This window comes from Oncorhynchus gorbuscha, linkage group LG02 (assembly GCF_021184085.1).
Source record: "Oncorhynchus gorbuscha isolate QuinsamMale2020 ecotype Even-year linkage group LG02, OgorEven_v1.0, whole genome shotgun sequence".
Classification (NCBI taxonomy): domain Eukaryota; kingdom Metazoa; phylum Chordata; class Actinopteri; order Salmoniformes; family Salmonidae; genus Oncorhynchus; species Oncorhynchus gorbuscha.
Window position 1 is genome coordinate 75,121,035 of NC_060174.1, and position 20,415 is coordinate 75,141,449.

The window sequence follows — 20,415 nt, forward strand, 5'->3', positions numbered from 1 at the left end:
TGTGTGTGTGTGTGTGTGTGTGTGTGTGTGTGTGTGTGTGTGTGTGTGTGTGTGTTTGCCTGGAAAGACAAGAGGAACAGGAGGATTAGAGGGATGTAATGGAAGAGAAAGAGGAAATGGCAGAAGAGACAGTAAAAGGACAATAATGATGATATTCAGAGCTGATGGAGAGAAGATATTGCATATTGGAAGAGAAGGAGAGGAAATGAGGACTGAAAGAACCTGAGCTTGGATCTCAGAGAACGGGCCCTACAGTGGCCCAGCCACATCTGATGAGTGGAGCTGAGACAAGTTATAGGCCCAGAGTCTAGTAATGGGGATGTGAAGTGAGGGATGTAGGACGATGCCACAGTCACAAAGGAAAGGAAATGGAGTTTGTGTGATCTTGTCTCGGAATCATTCATATACTCCCCGTCGCAAGGGCCCACAGCATCTCCACCTCATCATTACCATTCAGAGGTTCCATTATTAGCATAGGGCTCAGTGATGTCACCTGAGGCCAAATAGGAGCACCCAGTGACTTTCCCATAATGCCACTCTCTGCATCCTCCTGGCACTGTCCAAGCTCTCTACTCTCTCAGCACCTATAAAGACCTCTCCACTGAGAAACCCCTCCACTTATTTTAAATGAAGGGTGAACTGTGCATTGTGCACATATAATTTATTTACACATGTATTGCATTTTAAACCAGGGGTTGGAACGTTCTGAACAGAACCACTATGGTTTTTGTTTCGTTCCACTCTTCCGACCAGCAAATAAAGTTCTGAACCGGTTTCAAAAAGTACCTGTTTATATCATTCCTTTCTGTTCCTTTTTTAACCTGTGAAATATATATATATATTACAATTAGCTCATTAAATGACTTCACCAACCAGTGCAGATAGAGCAGGCAAGCTAGTTGATTACATGCGTGATGGACAGACAAGTGTAGCCTATGGTGCAAGATGCCACTGAAAAATTACATTTACATTACATTTAAGTCATTTAGCAGACGCTCTTATCCAGAGCGACTTACAAATTGGTGCATTCACCTTATGACATCCAGTGGAACAGTCACTTTACAATAGTGCATCTAAATCTTAAAGGGGGGGGGAAGAGGGAATACTTATCCTATCCTAGGTATTCCTTAAAGAGGTGGGGTTTCAGGTGTCTCCGGAAGGTGGTGATTGACTCCGCTGTCCTGGCGTCGTGAGGGAGTTTGTTCCACCATTGGGGGGCCAGAGCAGCGAACAGTTTTGACTGGGCTGAGCGGGAGCTGTACTTCCTCAGTGGTAGGGAGGCGAGCAGGCCAGAGGTGGATGAACGCAGTGCCCTTGTTTGGGTGTAGGGCCTGATCAGAGCCTGGAGGTACTGAGGTGCCGTTCCCTCACAGCTCCGTAGGCAAGCACCATGGTCTTGTAGCGGATGCGAACTTCAACTGGAAGCCAGTGGAGAGAACGGAGGAGCGGGGTGACGTGAGAGAACTTGGGAAGGTTGAACACCAGACGGGCTGCGGCGTTCTGGATGAGTTGAAGGGGTTTAATGGCACAGGCAGGGAGCCCAGCCAACAGCGAGTTGCAGTAATCCAGACGGGAGATGACAAGTGCCTGGATTAGGACCTGCGCCGCTTCCTGTGTGAGGCAGGGTCGTACTCTGCGAATGTTGTAGAGCATGAACCTACAGGAACGGGCCACCGCCTTGATGTTAGTTGAGAACGACAGGGTGTTGTCCAGGATCACACCAAGGTTCTTAGCGCTCTGGGAGGAGGACACAATGGAGTTGTCAACCGTGATGGCGAGATCATGGAACGGGCAGTCCATCCACCGGGAGGAAGAGCAGCTCCGTCTTGCCGAGGTTCAGCTTGAGGTGGTGATCCGTCATCCACACTGATATGTCTGCCAGACATGCAGAGATGCGATTCGCCACCTGGTCGTCAGAAGGGGGAAAGGAGAAGATTAGTTGTGTGTCGTCTGCATAGCAATGATAGGAGAGACCATGCGAGGTTATGACAGAGCCAAGTGACTTGGTGTATAGCGAGAATAGGAGAGGGCCTAGAACAGAGCCCTGGGGGACACCAGTGGTGAGAGCGCGTGGTGAGGAGACAGATTCTCGCCACGCCACCTGGTAGGAGCGACCTGTCAGGTAGGACGCAGTCCAAGCGTGAGCCGCGCCGGAGATGCCCAACTCGGAGAGGGTGGAGAGGAGGATCTGATGGTTCACAGTATCGAAGGCAGCCGATAGATCTAGAAGGATGAGAGCAGAGGAGAGAGAGTTAGCTTTAGCAGTGCGGAGCGCCTCCGTGATACAGAGGAGAGCAGTCTCAGTTGAATGACTAGTCTTGAAACCTGACTGATTTGGATCAAGAAGGTCATTCAGAGAGAGATAGCGGGAGAGCTGGCCAAGGACGGCACGTTCAAGAGTTTTGGAGAGAAAAGAAAGAAGGGATACTGGTCTGTAATTGTTGACATCGGAGGGATCGAGTGTAGGTTTTTTCAGAAGGGGTGCAACTCTCGCTCTCTTGAAGACGGAAGGGACGTAGCCAGCGGTCAGTGATGAGTTGATGAGCGAGGTGAGGTAAGGAAGGAGGTCTCCGGAAATGGTCTGGAGAAGAGGGGAGGGGATAGGGTCAAGCGGGCAGGTTGTTGGGCGGCCGGCCGTCACAAGACGCGAGATTTCATCTGGAGAGAGAGGGGAGAAAGAGGTCAGAGCACAGGGTAGGGCAGTGTGAGCAGAACCAGCGGTGTCGTTTGACTTAGCAAACAAGGATCGGATGTCGTCGACCTTCTTTTCAAAATGGTTGACGAAGTCGTCTGCAGAGAGGGGGGGGGAGGAGGATTCGGGAGGGAGGAGAAGGTGGCAAAGAGCTTCCTAGGGTTAGAGGCAGATGCTTGGAATTTAGCGTGGTAGAAAGTGGCTTTAGCAGCAGAGACAGAGGAGGAAAATGTAGAGAGGAGGGAGTGAAAGGATGCCAGGTCCGCAGGGAGGCGAGTTTTCCTCCATTTCCGCTCGGCTGCCCGGAGCCCTGTTCTGTGAGCTCGCAATGAGTCATCGAGCCACGGAGCGGGAGGGGAGGACCGAGCCGGCCTGGAGGATAGGGGACATAGAGAGTCAAAGGATGCAGAGAGGGAGGAGAGGAGGGTTGAGGAGGCAGAATCAGGAGATAGGTTGGAGAAGGTTTGAGCGGAGGGAAGAGATGATAGGATGGAAGAGGAGAGAGTAGCGGGGGAGAGAGAGCGAAGGTTGGGACGGCGCGATACCATCCGAGTAGGGGCAGTGTGGGAGGTGTTGGATGAGAGCGAGAGGGAAAAGGATACAAGGTAGTGGTCGGAGACTTGGAGGGGAGTTGCAATGAGGTTAGTGGAAGAACAGCATCTAGTAAAGATGAGGTCGAGCGTATTGCCTGCCTTGTGAGTAGGGGGGAGGGTGAGAGGGTGAGGTCAAAAGAGGAGAGGAGTGGAAAGAAGGAGGCAGAGAGGAATGAGTCAAAGGTAGACGTGGGGAGGTTAAAGTCGCCCAGAACTGTGAGAGGTGAGCCGTCCTCAGGAAAGGAGCTTATCAAGGCATCAAGCTCATTGATGAACTCTCCGAGGGAACCTGGAGGGCGATAAATGATAAGGATGTTAAGCTTGAAAGGGCTGGTAACTGTGACAGCATGGAATTCAAAGGAGGCGATAGACAGATGGGTAAGGGGAGAAAGAGAGAATGACCACTTGGGAGAGATGAGGATCCCGGTGCCACCACCCCGCTGACCAGAAGCTCTCGGGGTGTGCGAGAACACGTGGGCGGACGAAGAGAGAGCAGTAGGAGTAGCAGTGTTGTCTGTGGTGATCCATGTTTCCGTTAGTGCCAAGAAGTCGAGGGACTGGAGGGAGGCATAGGCTGAGATGAACTCTGCCTTGTTGACCGCAGATTGGCAATTCCAGAGGCTACCTGAGACCTGGAACACCACGTGGGTCGTGCGCGCTGGGACCACCAGATTAGGGTGGCCGCGGCCACGCGGTGTGGAGCGTTTGTATGGTCTGTGCAGAGAGGAGAGAACAGGGATAAACAGACACATAGTGAACAGGCTACAGAAGAGGCTACGCTAATGCAAAGGAGATTGGAATGACAAGTGGACTACACGTCTCGAATGTTCAGAAAGTTAAGCTAAGTAGCAAGAATCTTATTGACTAAAATTATTAAAATGATACAGTACTGCTGAAGTAGGCTAGCTGGCAGTGGGTGCGTTGTTGACACTACACTAATCATGCCTGGAATGTAAAATAATGTTATTAACTGGTTCCCATGGTTTTAAAATAATGTTTCTGTTCAAGAACAGTATGGATAACTTTTGTTCCTTGAAAATGTTTGGTCTTTTCCAGTTTTCGGTTCCGTTCCCTGAACCGGTTCCAGCCCCTGGTTTAGAAAGCTGCAAATACTTGGCTAATGTTCAAGCTAAGGGTTTTATGAAAATATATATATTTTTTATCTTAAATTTGTTATTTTCACACAAACACCTGCCATAAATTTGTGCTAAAGGCAATTACTGAGATGATTGTCAAGCTAGCGAAGCTGTAATGCACTGCCCTAGCAGAATCATGTTGAAAATTTGACCAATTTCCTCACTTGTGTTGGATAACATTGCATGCATTTGATGTTTGAATATTATTATGTGATTAAAAAACATGAGCTGGCGCACACCCAGAAAAAATGTGTTTGTGTGGAGGTGCTGACTAACGGCGAATAAACTTTAAACTATCAAAATAAAGAAAGTCACTCTGGCCCTATGGAAGGCACAGTGATGCCGAGACGTTGGTAAATAACCATTCAATTGCTGGTTTATACATGAAGTGGGCAACTTTCTTTATTTTGATAGTTTATTGAATATTATTATGTGCCATATGTTGGGTAAGTGAGTGTATGTATAGACTATAAAGTATGTGTGTACACATTTACAGCATGTTTCTCTGGTTAAAGTGTGTTTATCGTCTTACACTTTGAGTGTGTGTGTGTTTTGATCTGACTGGCTGGCACCCTGCCCATGTCTCTTGACATTGATAAATGATGTAGATTAGCATAGTGCCCCTCCCCTACAAAGCCAACACAATAATGTATCACAGCACTAAACACAACTTACTCACCGCAGCCTCAATTGCTAGCAGATTAATAGTCTCTTAATCAGATCTCTCATCTCATCTCTCTCTGTGTCTCTCTGTGTGCTCTTCCCAGTCAGGGTGGCTGTCTGTCTCATCCATTGGTCTCATCACAAAGAATAGCTCTGTTTGTTTAGGGAGGCCAGGCCAGTTGATTAAGGGGGAATTTCTCTGCAAAGTGGGGGGAAGTCTCTATGCAAAGTGGGGTAAAGCAAGGCTAGTTTGTTATAGAAGGGTTGCTCTGCCCATTTAGAATGACAAAGCCCATCTCTGAATTGAGGTGTAATACAGGTGTTTAAAGGACAAATACGTATTTGTCCTTTAGAACAGATTACTGTGTTTATGTAGGGAGATAGCTCTGTTATCTGGCGAGGCACAGCATTCATACTTTAGACAATGTCCCTGCTTGTTTTGGTGGGAAGACGTTAGAAGGGTCTTTTCTTTCTCTCTACCTTTCCACTTACATGTTTAGTTACAGTATTGTTGGCTTGTTGTCTTGCAGGAGCCACTACTCCAAACCCCACTGCATGGTTTCTATAGCAACGTGGGGATTTCTTCATTGACAAATGCTTCTTGATTAACTGGGTAAAGAGGCTGATTTGTTAAGCCCTTAAATTGTATGCAAAGCCATGGAACTCTCCTCTTTCTGCTTCTCCACAATTTCTCTGCCAGCTGAACTTGAGCCGAATGCTTCATTAGGTCCAGGCCAGAGAACACACTGAGATTGAATCAAAAGGAGGAGATGAGGGCTCCACAGCCTTCTTTGTGGGAGGCTGACCGAGGGAGGAGAAAGGAGGGAAAGAGTGTGGGATGAGAGTGGATGAAGGAGAGATTGAGAAACACCGAGACTGAGAGAGATGAGGAAAATTGTATATGTGTGTTTAAACATGTATATGTGTGTTTACGTGTGTGTGTGTGTTTATATGTATATCGGTATCTTTCGGTAGCCAATGTGAGGACAATGTCACCATCCATGAAGCGCGGGGGGGGGGGGGGGGTTTCCATGACAACATCAAGCTCTGCCAACTAGGTCTGCCCCTATTTGAGGCAACGGTTCTTGAGATGAGATCCATGATGTGTGTGTGTGTGTGTGTGTGTGTGTGAGACAGCAGTGTGTGTCAGTGCTGGAGCGAATGTGTGTGTCTCCGTGAGTGTTGAGTCCAGATTGAGACAGTGACAGATAGCGTTTGTACAGCTGTGAATGAAAGCTTTCAGAGATAATGACAGAGATGGTGCTATCGCTGTGTTTGCATGCCAGTGGGATAGGAGGATCAGTTCGAACAGCTCCTCTGTTCAAACTGGGGAGGGAAGGACGGAAGGAGGGAAGGATGGAAGGATGGTACTGTGTTTCAAGTGGGTTTAGTGTGGGGCTAAATGTTTACTCATGAATGACCTGTGCCAACTGTTGGTTATGAGTGGGCTGTAAGTGTGCAGTAAATGTGAGAGTGTTTGAATGTGTCATGATCTTAATAAAGATATTCTGCTTTTTGTGTAGTTCTTTGTGTGTAAAGAACTACACAATAATAGTAGGACGGTTGTATGTAATGGAATGCGTAGGGGTTATGCGTACGTAATGGTATGTGGAAAGGGTTGGTTGTTTGTGGGTTGTACATACCACTGTAATTTGTTGGACATGTGTGGAGGTCTGTGTGACGTGGTTGATTAAAGCTTGGTGAGTCTGTGTGTGTATATCTGTTCAGCGATGCCCAGAAAGGCACTGTGTTCATCTCTGAGATCTCTGTTTGTCCATTTTCGTTAAACCAAGCACTGGCACACACTCACAGGCTGCAGTTTCAAAGCCCAGAAATGAGAGACACAAACACACACACAGTCAGAGATAGAGAGAGAGAGTGGGGGGGAAGAGACAAGGTGGAGCGATAGAGTCACTGTAAACCCCTCTGGACTGCAGAGCTGACAAGAGAAAGTTTCTTCACACTGCCCCGACCAGATAACATAACATCTTCACACACGATATTTAGAGTGATGCCTTTGAGGGACTGAGGTCATTGGAGCTTACATTTAAAACACACTGCCTGCATTGGTCTTGGTAATAATCTGGATAGATGGAGTTGATACCAAGATTATTGTTACTTAAATTATATTATGTTGCCTCTCAAAACAATATGCTAAATATGCTATTTCTCAATTATACATGCATCAGTACTTGTATAAAGCAGTAGCAGATAGCAGCAGAGGGGAGTAAGCCAATACAAATCTGTTTACCTGAACATGTCCCTATGTAATGAGACTTTTCACCGTGTCATTTCCTCCTCTCCCTCCAGGGCTGGATGACTGTCTGCTGCAGTACATTAAGACATTTGAGAGAGAGAAGGTGGGAGGAGACCAGTTGCTTCGTATCACCCACCAGGAGCTGGAGGAGCTGGGGGTCACCCGCATCGGACACCAGGAGCTCATCCTGGAGGTTGTGGACCTACTCTGTGCCCTGGTGAGTCCTCCATCCCTTCCACTCAGTCATTTCATTCCCCTACAGAGCAGGGGTCTTCAACCTGTTGTTACCAAACCTTTTTTTTCCCACATCTTGTCTTATCATCAGGTGAATGATAATGGCAAGGCGAAGTAATCAACATTTATTTTTAAAATGAATAGATATGGTAAATCGTTTTTCACTATTTTAACCTCCCCACATTATAATTGGAAGATGAAGTGTAAACTCTCAACTGCCTATTAGCTAGAAAGTTAAAAAAAATAGCAGCTAAAAAATAGCAGCTGTTTAGAGCTAAAATAGTAGCTGTTTAACTGGTTAAACAAAGGCTAGCCATGTTTTTGCAAAAATGATTTACCAAGTCAAGAAAGCTTACCACCAACCAGTAGCATTTGCGCATTTGCCACACTGGTAGCCTATTCACAGGGGCTTTTTCAAAGTCTATGTCAGATACTCCAGTGATTGTAATTTGCTCAATAATTAGGAGTTGAGAATCATTGAGGACTGATGAACCCACCAAAAAGTGTGAATCAAGTCAGGAAGTCAGAGAACCATCCAGAAACCAACTCAAAAAGTCTAGGTCTAGGCTTAATCTGTGTCCGGGAAACCAACCCTTATTTTTTGGCCATAGTGAAGACCCCTTTCTGGAGAGGTCAGACAGGCAGCTGGCGTAGGGCTCAACTGTAAGAGTCTTTACAGTTTAGGAGTGAAGTGCTGGGATATGTTAAAGGATTTCTGTGCTGACAGCATTTCAGACTCTTGTTCCATCTTGTATGTTTTGTTTGTCTGACATCTGTGTCCATTTTAGGACATTCTATCATTCAATATTCCCTTTAGGTTCGATTTTCTTTCTGATTATTGATAATTAGTTGTTGACAAATTCACAGTTGGCTAATATCTGTTTTAGGCTGACAAGTGTTGTGTCAGATCAGGTAATTGCCCTGTTTGTCAGTTCATTTCCCTTGTTCCACCTGTATGCCGGAGGGATAGTTACTCACAGAAAATAAACATGGATAATCTCTGATAATCCCCTGAACTAATTTTCCATTCTCTCTGCCACCCCACACATACTGTACAGACACAATCACACCACCCCAAACACACAACACAATCACACCAGCTTCTAGGGTGGTTTGGGTGGGTGTGACACATGGACGTTAAAGAACGATGACCAACAGAAGATAATGGCTATAGAGAAAGAGGGGGAGATAGAGGATGAGAGAGAAGAGAGAGGATCCGAGTAAAGATTGAGTGGGTGAGATTGATGGGAATAAAGGGAAACGAGTGAGGCGGGATATCTATTTAACTAACTATTTAGCAGCCTTATGGCTTGGGGGCAGAAGCTGTTCAGGTTCCTGTTGGTTCCAGACTTGGTACCATTTGCCAAGCGGTAGTAGAGAGTGAGTGGACCATGATAATTCCTTAGTGATGTGGATACAGAGGAACTTGAAGCTCTCAACCTGCTCCACTACAGCCCCATCAATGTGCATGAGGGCGTGTTCGGTTCTCTGTTTCCTGTAGTCCACCATCAGCTCCTTTGTCTTGCTGATGTTGTGGGAGAGGTTGTTGTCCTGACACCACACTGCCAGGTCTCTGAACTCCCTGTAGGCTGTCTCATAGACTGTTCTCTCTACTACCAAATGGCAAGCGGTACAGATGCACCAAATCTGGAACTAACAGGACCCTGAACAGCTTCTACTCCCAAGCCATACGACTGCTAAATAGTTAGTTAAATAGATAACAAATACAGTTGAAGTCGGAAATTTACATACACCTGAGCCAAATACATTTAAACTCAGTTTTTCACAATTCCTGACTTTTAATCCTAGTTAAAATTCCCTGTCTTAGGTCAGTTAGGATCACCACATTATTTTAAGAATGTGAAATGTCAGAATAATAGTGGAGAAAATGATTTATTTCAGCTTTTATTTCTTTCATCACATTCCCAGTGGGTTAGAAGTTTACATACACTCAATTAGTATTTGGTTGCATTTCCTTTAAATTGTTTAACTTGGGTCAAATGTTTCGGGTAGCCTTCCACAAGCTTCCCACAATAAGTTGGGTGAATTTTGGCCCATTCCTCCTGACAGAGTTGGTATCACTGAGTCAGGTTTTTAGGCCTCCTTGCTTGCACTCGCTCTTTGTTCTGCCCACAGATTTTCTATAGGGCATTGTGAAGGCCACTCCAATACCTTGACTTTGTTGTCCTTAAGCAATTTTGACACAACTTTGGAAGTATGCTTGTGGTCATTGTCCATTTGGAAGACCCATTTGTGACCAAGCTTTAACTTCTTGACTGATGTCTTGAGATGTTGCTTCAATATATCCACATAATTTTACTGCCTCATGATGCCATCTATTTTGTGAAGTGCACCAGTCCCTCCTGCAGGTTATGCTGATATAGGACTCGTTTTACTGTGGATATAGATACTTTGGTACCTGTTTCCTCCAGCATATTCACAAGGTCCTTTGCACTTGTTCTGGGATTGATTTGCACTTTTCGCACCAAAGTACATTCTTCTCTAGAAGACAGAATGCGTCTCCTTACTGAGTGGTATGATGGCTGCGTGGTCCCATGGTGTTTATACTTGCGTACTATTGTTTGTACAGATAAACGTGGTACCTTCAGGGGAAAGGAACCGGGAACAGGCCATTTAAATGAAGAGCTGTTAGAGGGGCAATTGGGAGCAGGCATTTGGAAATTGCTCCCAAGGATGAACCAGACTTGTGGAGGTCTACAATTTATTTTCTGAGGTTGTGGCTGATTTCTTTAGATTTTCCCATGACATCAAGCAAAGAGGCACTGAGTTTAAAGGTAGGCCTTGAAATACCTTCACAGGTACACCTTCAAATCGACTCAAAAGATGTAAATTAGCCTATCAGAAGCTTCTAAAGCCATGCCATCATTTTCTGGAATTTTCCAAGCTGTTTAAAGGCACGGTCAATTTAGTGTATGTACATTTCTGACCTACTGGAATTATGATACAGTGAATTATAAGTGAAATAATCTGTCTGTAAACAATTGTTGGAAAAATTACTTGTAGATGTCCTAACAGACTTGCCAAAACTATAGTTTGTTAACATGAAATGTGTGGAGTGGTTGAAAAACGAGTTTTAATGACTCCAACCTAAGTGTATGTAAACTTCCGACGTCAACTCTAGTTACCCGGGCTATTTGCACTGACCCTTTTTGCACAAACTCTTCTGACTCATCACATACGCTGCTGTTACTGTTTATTATGTTTACTAGTACAAAACATTAGGAACATGACATAGACTGACCAGGTGAATCAGGTGAAATCTATGATCGCTTACTGATGTCACATGTTAAATCCACTTCAATCAGTGTAGATGAAGGGGAGGAGACAGGTTAATGAAGGATTTTTAAGCTTTGAGACATGGATTGTGCATGTGTGCCATTCAGAGGGTGAATGGGCAAGACAAAATATTTAAGTGCCTTTGATCGGGATATGGTACTGTAGTAGGTGCCAGGCGCCCCGGTTTGTGTCAAGAATTGCAACACTGCTGTGTTTTTTACACTCAACAATTTCCTGTGTGTATGAAGAATGGTCCACCACCCAAAGGACATACAGCCAACTTGACACGTGTGAGAAGCATTGGAGTCAACATGGGCCAGCATCCATGTGGAACGCTTTCGACACCTTGTAGAGTCCATGCCCCAATTAATTGAGGCTTTTCTGAGGGAAAAAGAGAGGGATTCAGTTCAATATTAGGAATGTTCCTAATGTTTGGTATGCTCAGTGTATATCCTGTTGCTTAGTCACTTTATCCCTACCTATATGTACATATCTACCTCAATTACCTCATACCCCTTGACATCAACTCAGTACTGGTACCCCATGTATATAGCCAAGTGATTTTTACTCATTATGTAGTTATTCCTCGTGTTATTTTTTTCTATTTTCTATTATTATTATAATACTTGTTTTTGTCTCTGCATTGTTCGGAAGGGCCCGTAAAATAAGTATTTCACTCTTAGTCAGAGAGAGGAGGGAATAGAGAGGGAGAGAGGAGGGGATAGAGAGAGGGAGAGAGGAGGCGATAGAGAGAGGGGAGGGAATGGAGAGAGAGAGAGGAGGGTATAGAGGGATAGAGAGAGAGAGAGAGGCGATAGAGAGAGGGGAGGGAATGGAGAGAGAGAGAGGAGGGTATAGAGAGAGGAGGGGATAGAGAGTAAGCAGTCAGAGGTCACAGTTGTTATCTGAAGCCCACTCATCCTCCCTAGCCGTACTGGTAAGCTCGCCTTCACTCCCTAAGCCTCTTATGTAACTCGGATTTGGTTAAGTCAGTCAGTCAGGCACAGTTAGGCACTGTATTAAATATGATTACTCATCGGCCAGCCCCCCTCCAAGAAAACCTCTCATGACAGACGCCCACAGGCCCCCACGTGCAGCGGGGCATTGTGGGTAGCGGGTAATGAGTATTCTGGTTTCCCCACACATGCGAGGTGACAGCTGGAGGGGGAGTGGGGGACGGGTCTGATGGGTCACTCGTTCTGTTAGATCCTCGCATGTTTGTCACACATTGAGGCAGGCATAAGCAGGCAGGCTAGACTCCCTGTGAGCCCCTGTCAGTACAACTGGCTTTTTATTTACCACACTTTTAATCCCTTACTTTCTCTGCCTGTATGGAAAGAAACATGTTACAGTGAATTGTGTGTTTATGCCACATTCCCTTCCTTTGAATGAGGGTGAACAGTGACAACTTGAAAGTGAGTTTAAGGAGCATTTTTATGATTACTGTTGACTTGATTATCTAAACAACATTGTCATACAGTATATTTACAGCTTTTGGGAAAGTTAGTACTGTCACGACTTCCGCCGGAGTCGGTCCCTCTCCTTGTTCGAGCAGCGTTCGGAGGTCGACGTCAGCGGGCTTCTAGCCATCGCCGATCCACTTTTAATTTTCCATTTGTTTTGAAGGCGTCTAGACATTGGCTTGAGGGGGCTAAACACCCTTTTCTCATCTGGACGGACCACCGCAGTCTGGAGTGCATCCGGGCGGCGAGGAGACTGAACCCTTGCCAGGCAAGGTGGGCCATGTTCTTTACCGTTTTGTTTTCACCCTGTCCTGCAGACCAGGTTCCCAGAACGCTAAGACAGACACACTTTCCCGGATGTATGACACAGAGGAGCGGTCTATGGATCCCACTCCCATGCTCCCGGCCTCTTGCCTGTTGGCACCGGTAGTGTGGGAGCTGGACGCGGACATCGAGTGGGCGTTACGTACAGAGCTCACTCCCCTCCAGTGCCCAGCCGGGCGTCTGTATGTTCCGTTTGCTGTCCGCGACTGTTTGATCTATTGGGCCCACACGTCACCCTCCTCTGGTCATTCGGGCATCAGTCGGACAGTGCGCTGTGGGAAGTACTGGTGGTCCACCTTGGCTAAGGACGTGAGGGTTTATGTTTCCTCCTGCTCGGTGTGCGCCCAGTGCAAGGCCTCTAGGCACCTGCCCAGAGGGAAGTTACAACCCCTATCCGTTCCACAACGGCCGTGGTCGCACCTGTTGGTGGACTTCCTGACCGATCTTCCTCCCTCACTGGGCAACACCATGATCCTGGTCATTGTGGATCGGTTTTCTAAGTCCTGCCGTCTCCTCCCTTTGCCCGGTCTCCCTACAGCCCTAAAGACTGCGGAGGCCCTGTTCACACACGTCTTCCGGCACTACGGCATGCCTGAAGACATAGTATCTGATCGAGGTCCCCAGTTCACGTCAAGGGTCTGGAGGGCGTTCATGGAACGTCTGGGGGTCTCGGTCAGCCTTACCTCAGGTTTTCACCCCAAGAGTAACAGGCAGGTGGAGAGAGTAAACCAGGATGTGGGTAGGTTTCTGCTGTCTTATTGCCAAGACCGGCCGGGGGAGTGGGCGGCTTTCATACCCTGGGCAGAGATGGCCCAAAACTCCCTCTGCCACTCCTCTACCAACTTCTCCCCCTTCCAGTGCGTACTGGGGTACCAGCCGGTTCTGGCACCATGGCATCAGAGCCAGATCGAGGCTCCCGCGGTGGACGACTGGTTTAGACGCTCAGTGGAGACAAGGGACGCCGCTCATGTACACTACCAGAGGGCCGTGAGGCGTCAGAAAGCCAGTACAGACCGTCACCGCAGTGAGGCCCCGGTGTTAGCACCGGTCTGGCTCTCGACCCAAAACCTGCCCCTGCCCTGCCGGAAGATGGGCCCGCGGTTCAGCCGGAGTCGGTCCCTCTCCTTGTTCGAGCGGCGTTCGGCGGTCGACGTCACTGGCCTTCTAGCCATCACCGATCCTATTTTCCATTTGTTTTGTCTTTGTTTTATACACACCTGGTTTTAATTAGTTAGTGTGCACTTTGTTCTACACAGACTATAGTCGAGATTTTCTTTGGCAAAATGCACTTCATGGCAGTGAACTTCCTGTAATTATGTATTATATTGGCTCTGAAGTTTCTGTAGTTTGTTTTGAATTGATATCGACAGGTTAAAACCAGTTGAGACGCACCATCTCTTCTTCATGAGGGTTCTGTAGAGACATACAACAACAAAAATCATCCAAAATCCCAAGTAAAACTACAATAACATCCCGGTAATAAATGACAACGAGAGTCAACCAAATCCTCTCTCTCTCTCTCTCTCTCTCTCTCTCTCTCTCTCTCTCTCTCTCTCTCTCTCTCTCTCTCTCTCTCTCTCTCTCTCTCTCTCTCTCTCTCTCTCTCTCTCTCTCTCTCTCTCGCTCTCTCAGAACTACGGTCTGGAGACAGAGAATCTGAAGACTCTATCCCACAAGCTGAATGCCTCAGCCAAGAACCTGCAGAACTTTATCACAGGCAGGCGTCGCAGTGGTCACTATGACGGCCGCGCCACCCACAAGCTGCCCAACGACTTTCTCACCTCTGTGGTGGACCTCATCGCTGCAGCCAAGAGCCTGCTGGCATGGCTGGATAGGTGAGATTTGCAAAGAGCTACACACACACACACACACACACACACACACACACACACACACACACACACACACACACACACACACACACACACACACACACACACACACACACACACACACACACACACACACACACACACACACACACACACGTAATCGCATGCATCATTTTTCACTTCAAAGTAAAACAAGTAAATCATGCAAATTAATGTTGTTGGTGGCAAGTGATTCTCTTTACTGTGTAATTTATCTCACCTGTGGTAAGTTTCAGGTGCCTACAGGGTAGAAAAGACATTCCACCAGTTTTGAAAAGAGGAAACAGAACATTCTGCTCCATTGCACTTCATTGTAAAGTGCAATAATATATTTGACAGCATCTGCACTGTACATGCTCAGAGACACACTATCATACACAGACTACTCTCAAAGGTTGTTTTTCAAATCACACAGTCCCCTATGTAATGCACTACTTTTGTCAAGGCCAGTGGCGGTTTTAACATGTGAATCTTGGTGGGGCAAAAAAAAGTGGGATGCCTGCCAGCAAAGTCACAACACAACACTAAACAATACCTTAATTGCACACAAACGGTGGCCACAAACGGTTAGGGCCTGCATAATGCTGTCCCAACAGCAGTCCCAACACCTTACCACTGCAACAGTTCATTCATCTTCATTTATTGCCTTTAAAAAAAAAACATAGCTGATATGGCTGACTTGCTTAAACAAATGTGGTTTCTAATGACAGTTGAGATGTACAAACTATGGCATAAGAGGACGGATAAGAGGCAATCCATAATTTCGATGAAGACAATAATGAGTGAGAGACGATGGACTAAAAGGAAAGGAGTATACCTAGTCAGTTATACAACTGAATACATTCAACTGAAGTCTGAATCAGAGAGGTGCGGGGGGCTGCCTTAATCGACATCCACGTCTTCAGTGCCAGGGAAACAGTGGGTTAAGTGCCTTTCTCAGGGGCAAAACGACAGATTTTTACCTTGTCAGCTTGGGGATTCGATCCAGCAACCTTTTGGTTACTGGCACAACGATCTAGGCTACCTGCTGCCACGTAGTCAATATACTTTAACTATTTGTTCAGCATTTTTTAAATGTACAGTGACAGTGTTCTTACATACAAACAGACAATGAAAGCTCTTACAATATTTGATGAATACATTTCTCTTAAACAGGTGATAGGCAAACAAGCAGAGACACCGGCCACGAACGATGTGTTTACAGTTACCGCGCTGGTGAAAATAGACCAAATGATTAGGGTGAGGCACATGGGCTACGAACAGCTTACCACACAACATACATTTAGTATTACTCTCTCAGCTGCAGTATACATATCTCCCTGGCATATTACATCATTTATGCAGCAGCATAGAATACATTTTTGGACTCACCTTGGCTTGTGATTTGCTCACTTAAACATGAAGGTGACGCGGCGGTTTTGTCATCTCGTTTGGCATTCTCTGGATTTATGGTAGGAACTCGGAAATGAAAACACACAGCCACTCCATTGAATAGCAGGCTGTTACTTATTGCTTCGCACTGCTTGCAGTTAGCCACTGATTCCTTCCAAAAGACTCATTGTTGTATTTGCGATTTCCAACTTGATGTGTAATCTTTATTTCCAATTGTCGATGAGCATCGATACGTTTTATCTATAATTTCTCTTCATTATTTCTCTTCATATGACAAGGATTAAAAATAATTTGCCAGTAGATTGTCGACTTGATTCATGATAATAACTGCTAGCTAAGACTGTGAAAGTCCAATCAAAGTTACTGTAGATATAACGTGATTTGATGTCATTCTATCTGTGGCCAATGATCTTGAGCCTTCTTGGATGGGCACTTCTAATATAACTCTATAGCAGAAACCAAGGGGCTAAAATTTCCGAGCTCTAACCTTAGAATTGGGGATGACGTACTGTCCCATGAGTGACAGAAAACTGATTCAATCATGACAGAAAACTGAGCCAATCATGCTGGCTACCCCCACCACCACAGAAAGCACTGAGCTAAGCTGAAACACCTGCATTTTGGAGCTGCCTTACTCAAGAAAACAAAAAAGAGACCATGTTTGTATGCAGCTTTATTAACTCAGTTAAATTTTTGTTTATTTACATTGTTTGCAAACTGATATGTGACATGTAAATGCGAAAATAACAAGCAAAACAGGCAAGCCCCCCAAATTATTTTTTGCCCCACCTGACCTAAATGACGAGTCGCCACTGGTCCAGACCCATAGGGTGTCATATGAACATTTACCCATAATTAATTCAGAGGTCAAGGGTGAACGATGGCTCACTGGGTAGCAGACAGACAGGGTCTGTTTTCGACCACTCAAAAGTCTATGTCCTTACATAATCTCTATGAGCAATCAGCTGACGAACAAAGGATGAGTAAAGCCTTTATGTAAGGGTTGTTTTTGAGAGGTTGGCCATGAGAGCTGTTAAGAGCTGCTGTGTATCCTCCTCAGGTCCTCTGTGAGTTGCTGCCAGACAGTGTGTTTGTGTGTGTGTTTGTGCGTGTGGACCGGCGTGTGGGTGGGTGTATTAAGACTATCATATGCAGTAGACAAACTTGTATGAAAGCTGCATTATTAGTTTGATTCCCTAGACTTGCACTCTAGTTTAAGAACTGAACAACACCAGCTTCATAGATAACTGTAATTGTCATATATAATATGGCACACGATACACACTTCATACTCACCCACATGCATTGTCCACTCAAAGGGATCAGAATGAAGAATGATCTAATGGTTCATTCCAGGTGCTACTTCTTTTTCAGGTCTCCGTTCGCAGCAGTGGCAGACTACTCCATGACAAGAAACAATGTGATTCAGCTGTGTCTAGAGCTCACCACGATTGTACAGCAGGCAAGCCATCAAACACAATCCCATATACAGCTGTACCACTAGCTAGCATTAACCACTGTTGTAACAAACATGTCTCAAAGGCCTTTTTAAATTGAGTTAGTCAACACAGGACCTGTGTTCTCTGCTCTGCTATTGGAAATAACTGTATGTGTCATCATGCCAACTGAGCAAAGACAGCCTCTGGCTACTCAAATGGAGCCTTTCCTTTTGTAAAGAGCATGACAGCCTGCCTGCCTACCATACAGTATGTGTGTATGCTGGGGGGATGTGGATGGGTTTCTCTGTGTTGCTCTAATTCCTACTGCGGGAGCAGAACTGAACTGTTCCAATAGATATAAATAGGGGAAGGCTGTGACTGTATAGAGGCATCCGTCTTCACTAGAGCAGGACAACGTACTGTAGGAGGAGGGCTGCAGGAAGGGAGGGTGAGTTTAGGCCTGGTCCTGCAGGGATTGGCTCGGGTACAGGCTCTACAAGAGGGCCTGGTCCAAGGCTGCAGAGGTGTTTACAAAGAGCAGCAGGTAGAGCAACAGAGGTTTCATCCATGTGTGGCTGTCTATGGAGTCTATCTGATGGCCAGGAGATATCGTCTGTAGAGAGAGAGAAGGAGCGGAGAGAGGGAGGCATGCCCCCGACAAGGCAGAGTGACTCGTAGTGGACTGTTTGTGTGTGTTTGTGTGAGAGGGGGGCATCAGTGCTGAACTTCTCTGTTCTTTTCATATTGTCACCTTGTTATAACTGGAATAAGCACTTCTCTGACATGTTGTCCTGTAGTAACCTCTGCCTCTGCATCTCCCTCTGTTTGGCAGGACTGTTCTGTGTATGAGACAGAAAATAAGATTCTGCATGTGGTGAGTGGGCCCACTTATTTCCATTCCTTTCAATGCATCCAAACATAATTAGAGTCCCCATAACTCAGTTACTGTCTGGCGACTCATCCCTAATCCATCTAAAATCCTTGTTTTCTCTCTTTCCCTACTCTCCATCCTTTCTGTCTACAGTGTAAGACTCTATCTGGAGTGTGTGATCACATCATCTCCCTGTCCTCTGACCCGATGGTGTCCCAGTCAGCCCATTTGGAGGTGGTTCAGCTGGCCAACATCAAGTCCACTGAGGGACTGGTAAGACTCCCCAGATACTCAGACGTACAGACTAGAAGGTCTTGTACCTTTTACTTACCTTCTCTCTTTCTCTAACACAACTACAAAACATGCACTCCTACTGGGTGACAGATCACTCTTCTGGGTAATAGATTTAGGAGAGTAACTACTATGTATTTACTTAGTATATTTGTCCTGTACAGTACAGTATGTGGATATAAACCGTTATCTAAAACCTGGATGTTTGCCCTAACTTGACCTTACAGTTGAAGTCGGAAGTTTACATACACTTGAGTTGGAGTCATTAAAACTAGTTTTTCAACCACTCCACACATTTCTTGTTAACAAATTATAGTTTGGCAAGTTGGTTAGGACATCTACTTTGTGCATGACACAAGTAATTTTTCCAACAATTGTTTACAGATTATTTCACTTATACTTCACCTTATCACAATTGCAGTGGGTCAGAAGTTTACATACACTAAGTTGACTGTGCCTTTAAACAGCTTGAAAAATTCCAGAAGATGATGTCATGGCTTTAGAAGCTTCTGATAGGCTAATTGACATAATTTGAGTCAATTTGAAGTGTACTTGTGGTTGTATTTCAAGGCCTACCTTCATACCCAGTGCCTCTTTGCTTGATGTCATGGGAAAATCTAAAGAAATCAGCCAAGACCTCAGAAAAATAATTGTAGACCAGGTACCACTTTCATCTGTACAAACAATAGTACGCAAGTATAAACACCATGGGACCACGCAGCCGTCATACCGCTCAGGAAGGAGACGCATTCTGTCTCCTAGACATGAACGTACTTTGGTGTGAAAAGTGAAAAATCAATCCCAGAACAACAGCAAAGGACCTTGTGAAGATGCTGGAGGAAACAGGTACAAAAGTATATATATTGTAACGGCCGTTGGTGGTGGAAGAAGGTGAGGATCAATGAGCAGCGTGGTAAGTGTCCATATTTCTAATAAAGTAATAGAACACTGAACAAAATCAACAAAGTGAACGAACGAAACCGAAACAGTTCTGTCTGGTGCAGATACAAACACTCAACAGAAAACAATCACCCACAAAACACAGGTGGGAAAAGGCTACCTAAGTATGATTCTCAATCAGAGACAACAAATGACACCTGCCTCTGATTGAGAACCATACCAGGCCAAACACATAAACGCACCATAGAAAAACGAACATAGACTGCCCACCCAACTCACGCCCTGACCATACTAAAACAAAGACATATCAAAAGAACTAAGGTCAGAACGTGACAGTACCCCCCCAAAAGGTGCGGACTCCGGCCGCAAAACCTGAACCTATAGGGGAGGGTCTGGGTGGGTGTCTGTCCGCGGTGGCGATTCCGGCAGCGCCGGAGTGAAGGGCGGCTCTGGCAGCTCCTGACTGACGGACAGCTCTGGCAGCTCCTGACTGGCGGGCGGCTCTGGCAACTCCTGACTGGCTGGCGGCTCTTGCAGCACCTGACTGGCGGGCGGCTCTGGCAGCTCCTGACTGGCGGGCGGCTCTGGCAGCTCCTAACTGACAGGCGGCTCTGGCAGCTCCTGACTGACGGGCGACTCTGGCAGCTCCTGACTGATGGGCGACTCTGGCAGCTCCTGACAGACGGGCGACTCTGGCAGCTCCTGACAGACGGGAGACTCTGGCAGCTCCTGACAGATGGGCAACTCTGGCAGCTCCTGACAGACGGGAGACTCTGGCAGCTCAGGACAGACGGGCGACTCTGGCAGCTCAGGACTGACGGGCGACTCTGACTGCTCAGGACAGACGGGAGACTCTGGCCGCACAGGACAGACGGGAGACTCGGGCCTCTCAGGACAGACACGAGACTCTGGCAGCTCAGGACAGACGGGCGACTCTGGCAGCTCAGAACGGACGGGAGACTCTGGCCGCTCAGGACAGACGGGAGACTCTG

At 46.3% G+C, this 20,415-nt stretch overlaps 1 protein-coding gene across 4 annotated transcripts in view; it reads left to right on the forward strand.

Moving 5' to 3' along the window:
- The window catches only part of LOC124009732 (connector enhancer of kinase suppressor of ras 2-like), a 55,272-nt gene that overhangs the window by 2,611 nt on the left and 32,246 nt on the right, over positions 1-20,415 (forward strand). For 2 of the 4 annotated variants that reach the window (XM_046321858.1, XM_046321875.1), the window contains exons 2-6: positions 7,395-7,558; positions 14,292-14,494; positions 17,279-17,384; positions 18,194-18,235; positions 18,386-18,505. In XM_046321858.1, the coding sequence (XP_046177814.1) occupies positions 7,395-7,558; positions 14,292-14,494; positions 17,279-17,384; positions 18,194-18,235; positions 18,386-18,505 (635 nt within the window). The remainder of the gene's footprint in view (positions 1-7,394; positions 7,559-14,291; positions 14,495-17,278; positions 17,385-18,193; positions 18,236-18,385; positions 18,506-20,415) is intronic. The other 2 variants (XM_046321866.1, XM_046321886.1) reach the window with 1 other exon arrangement.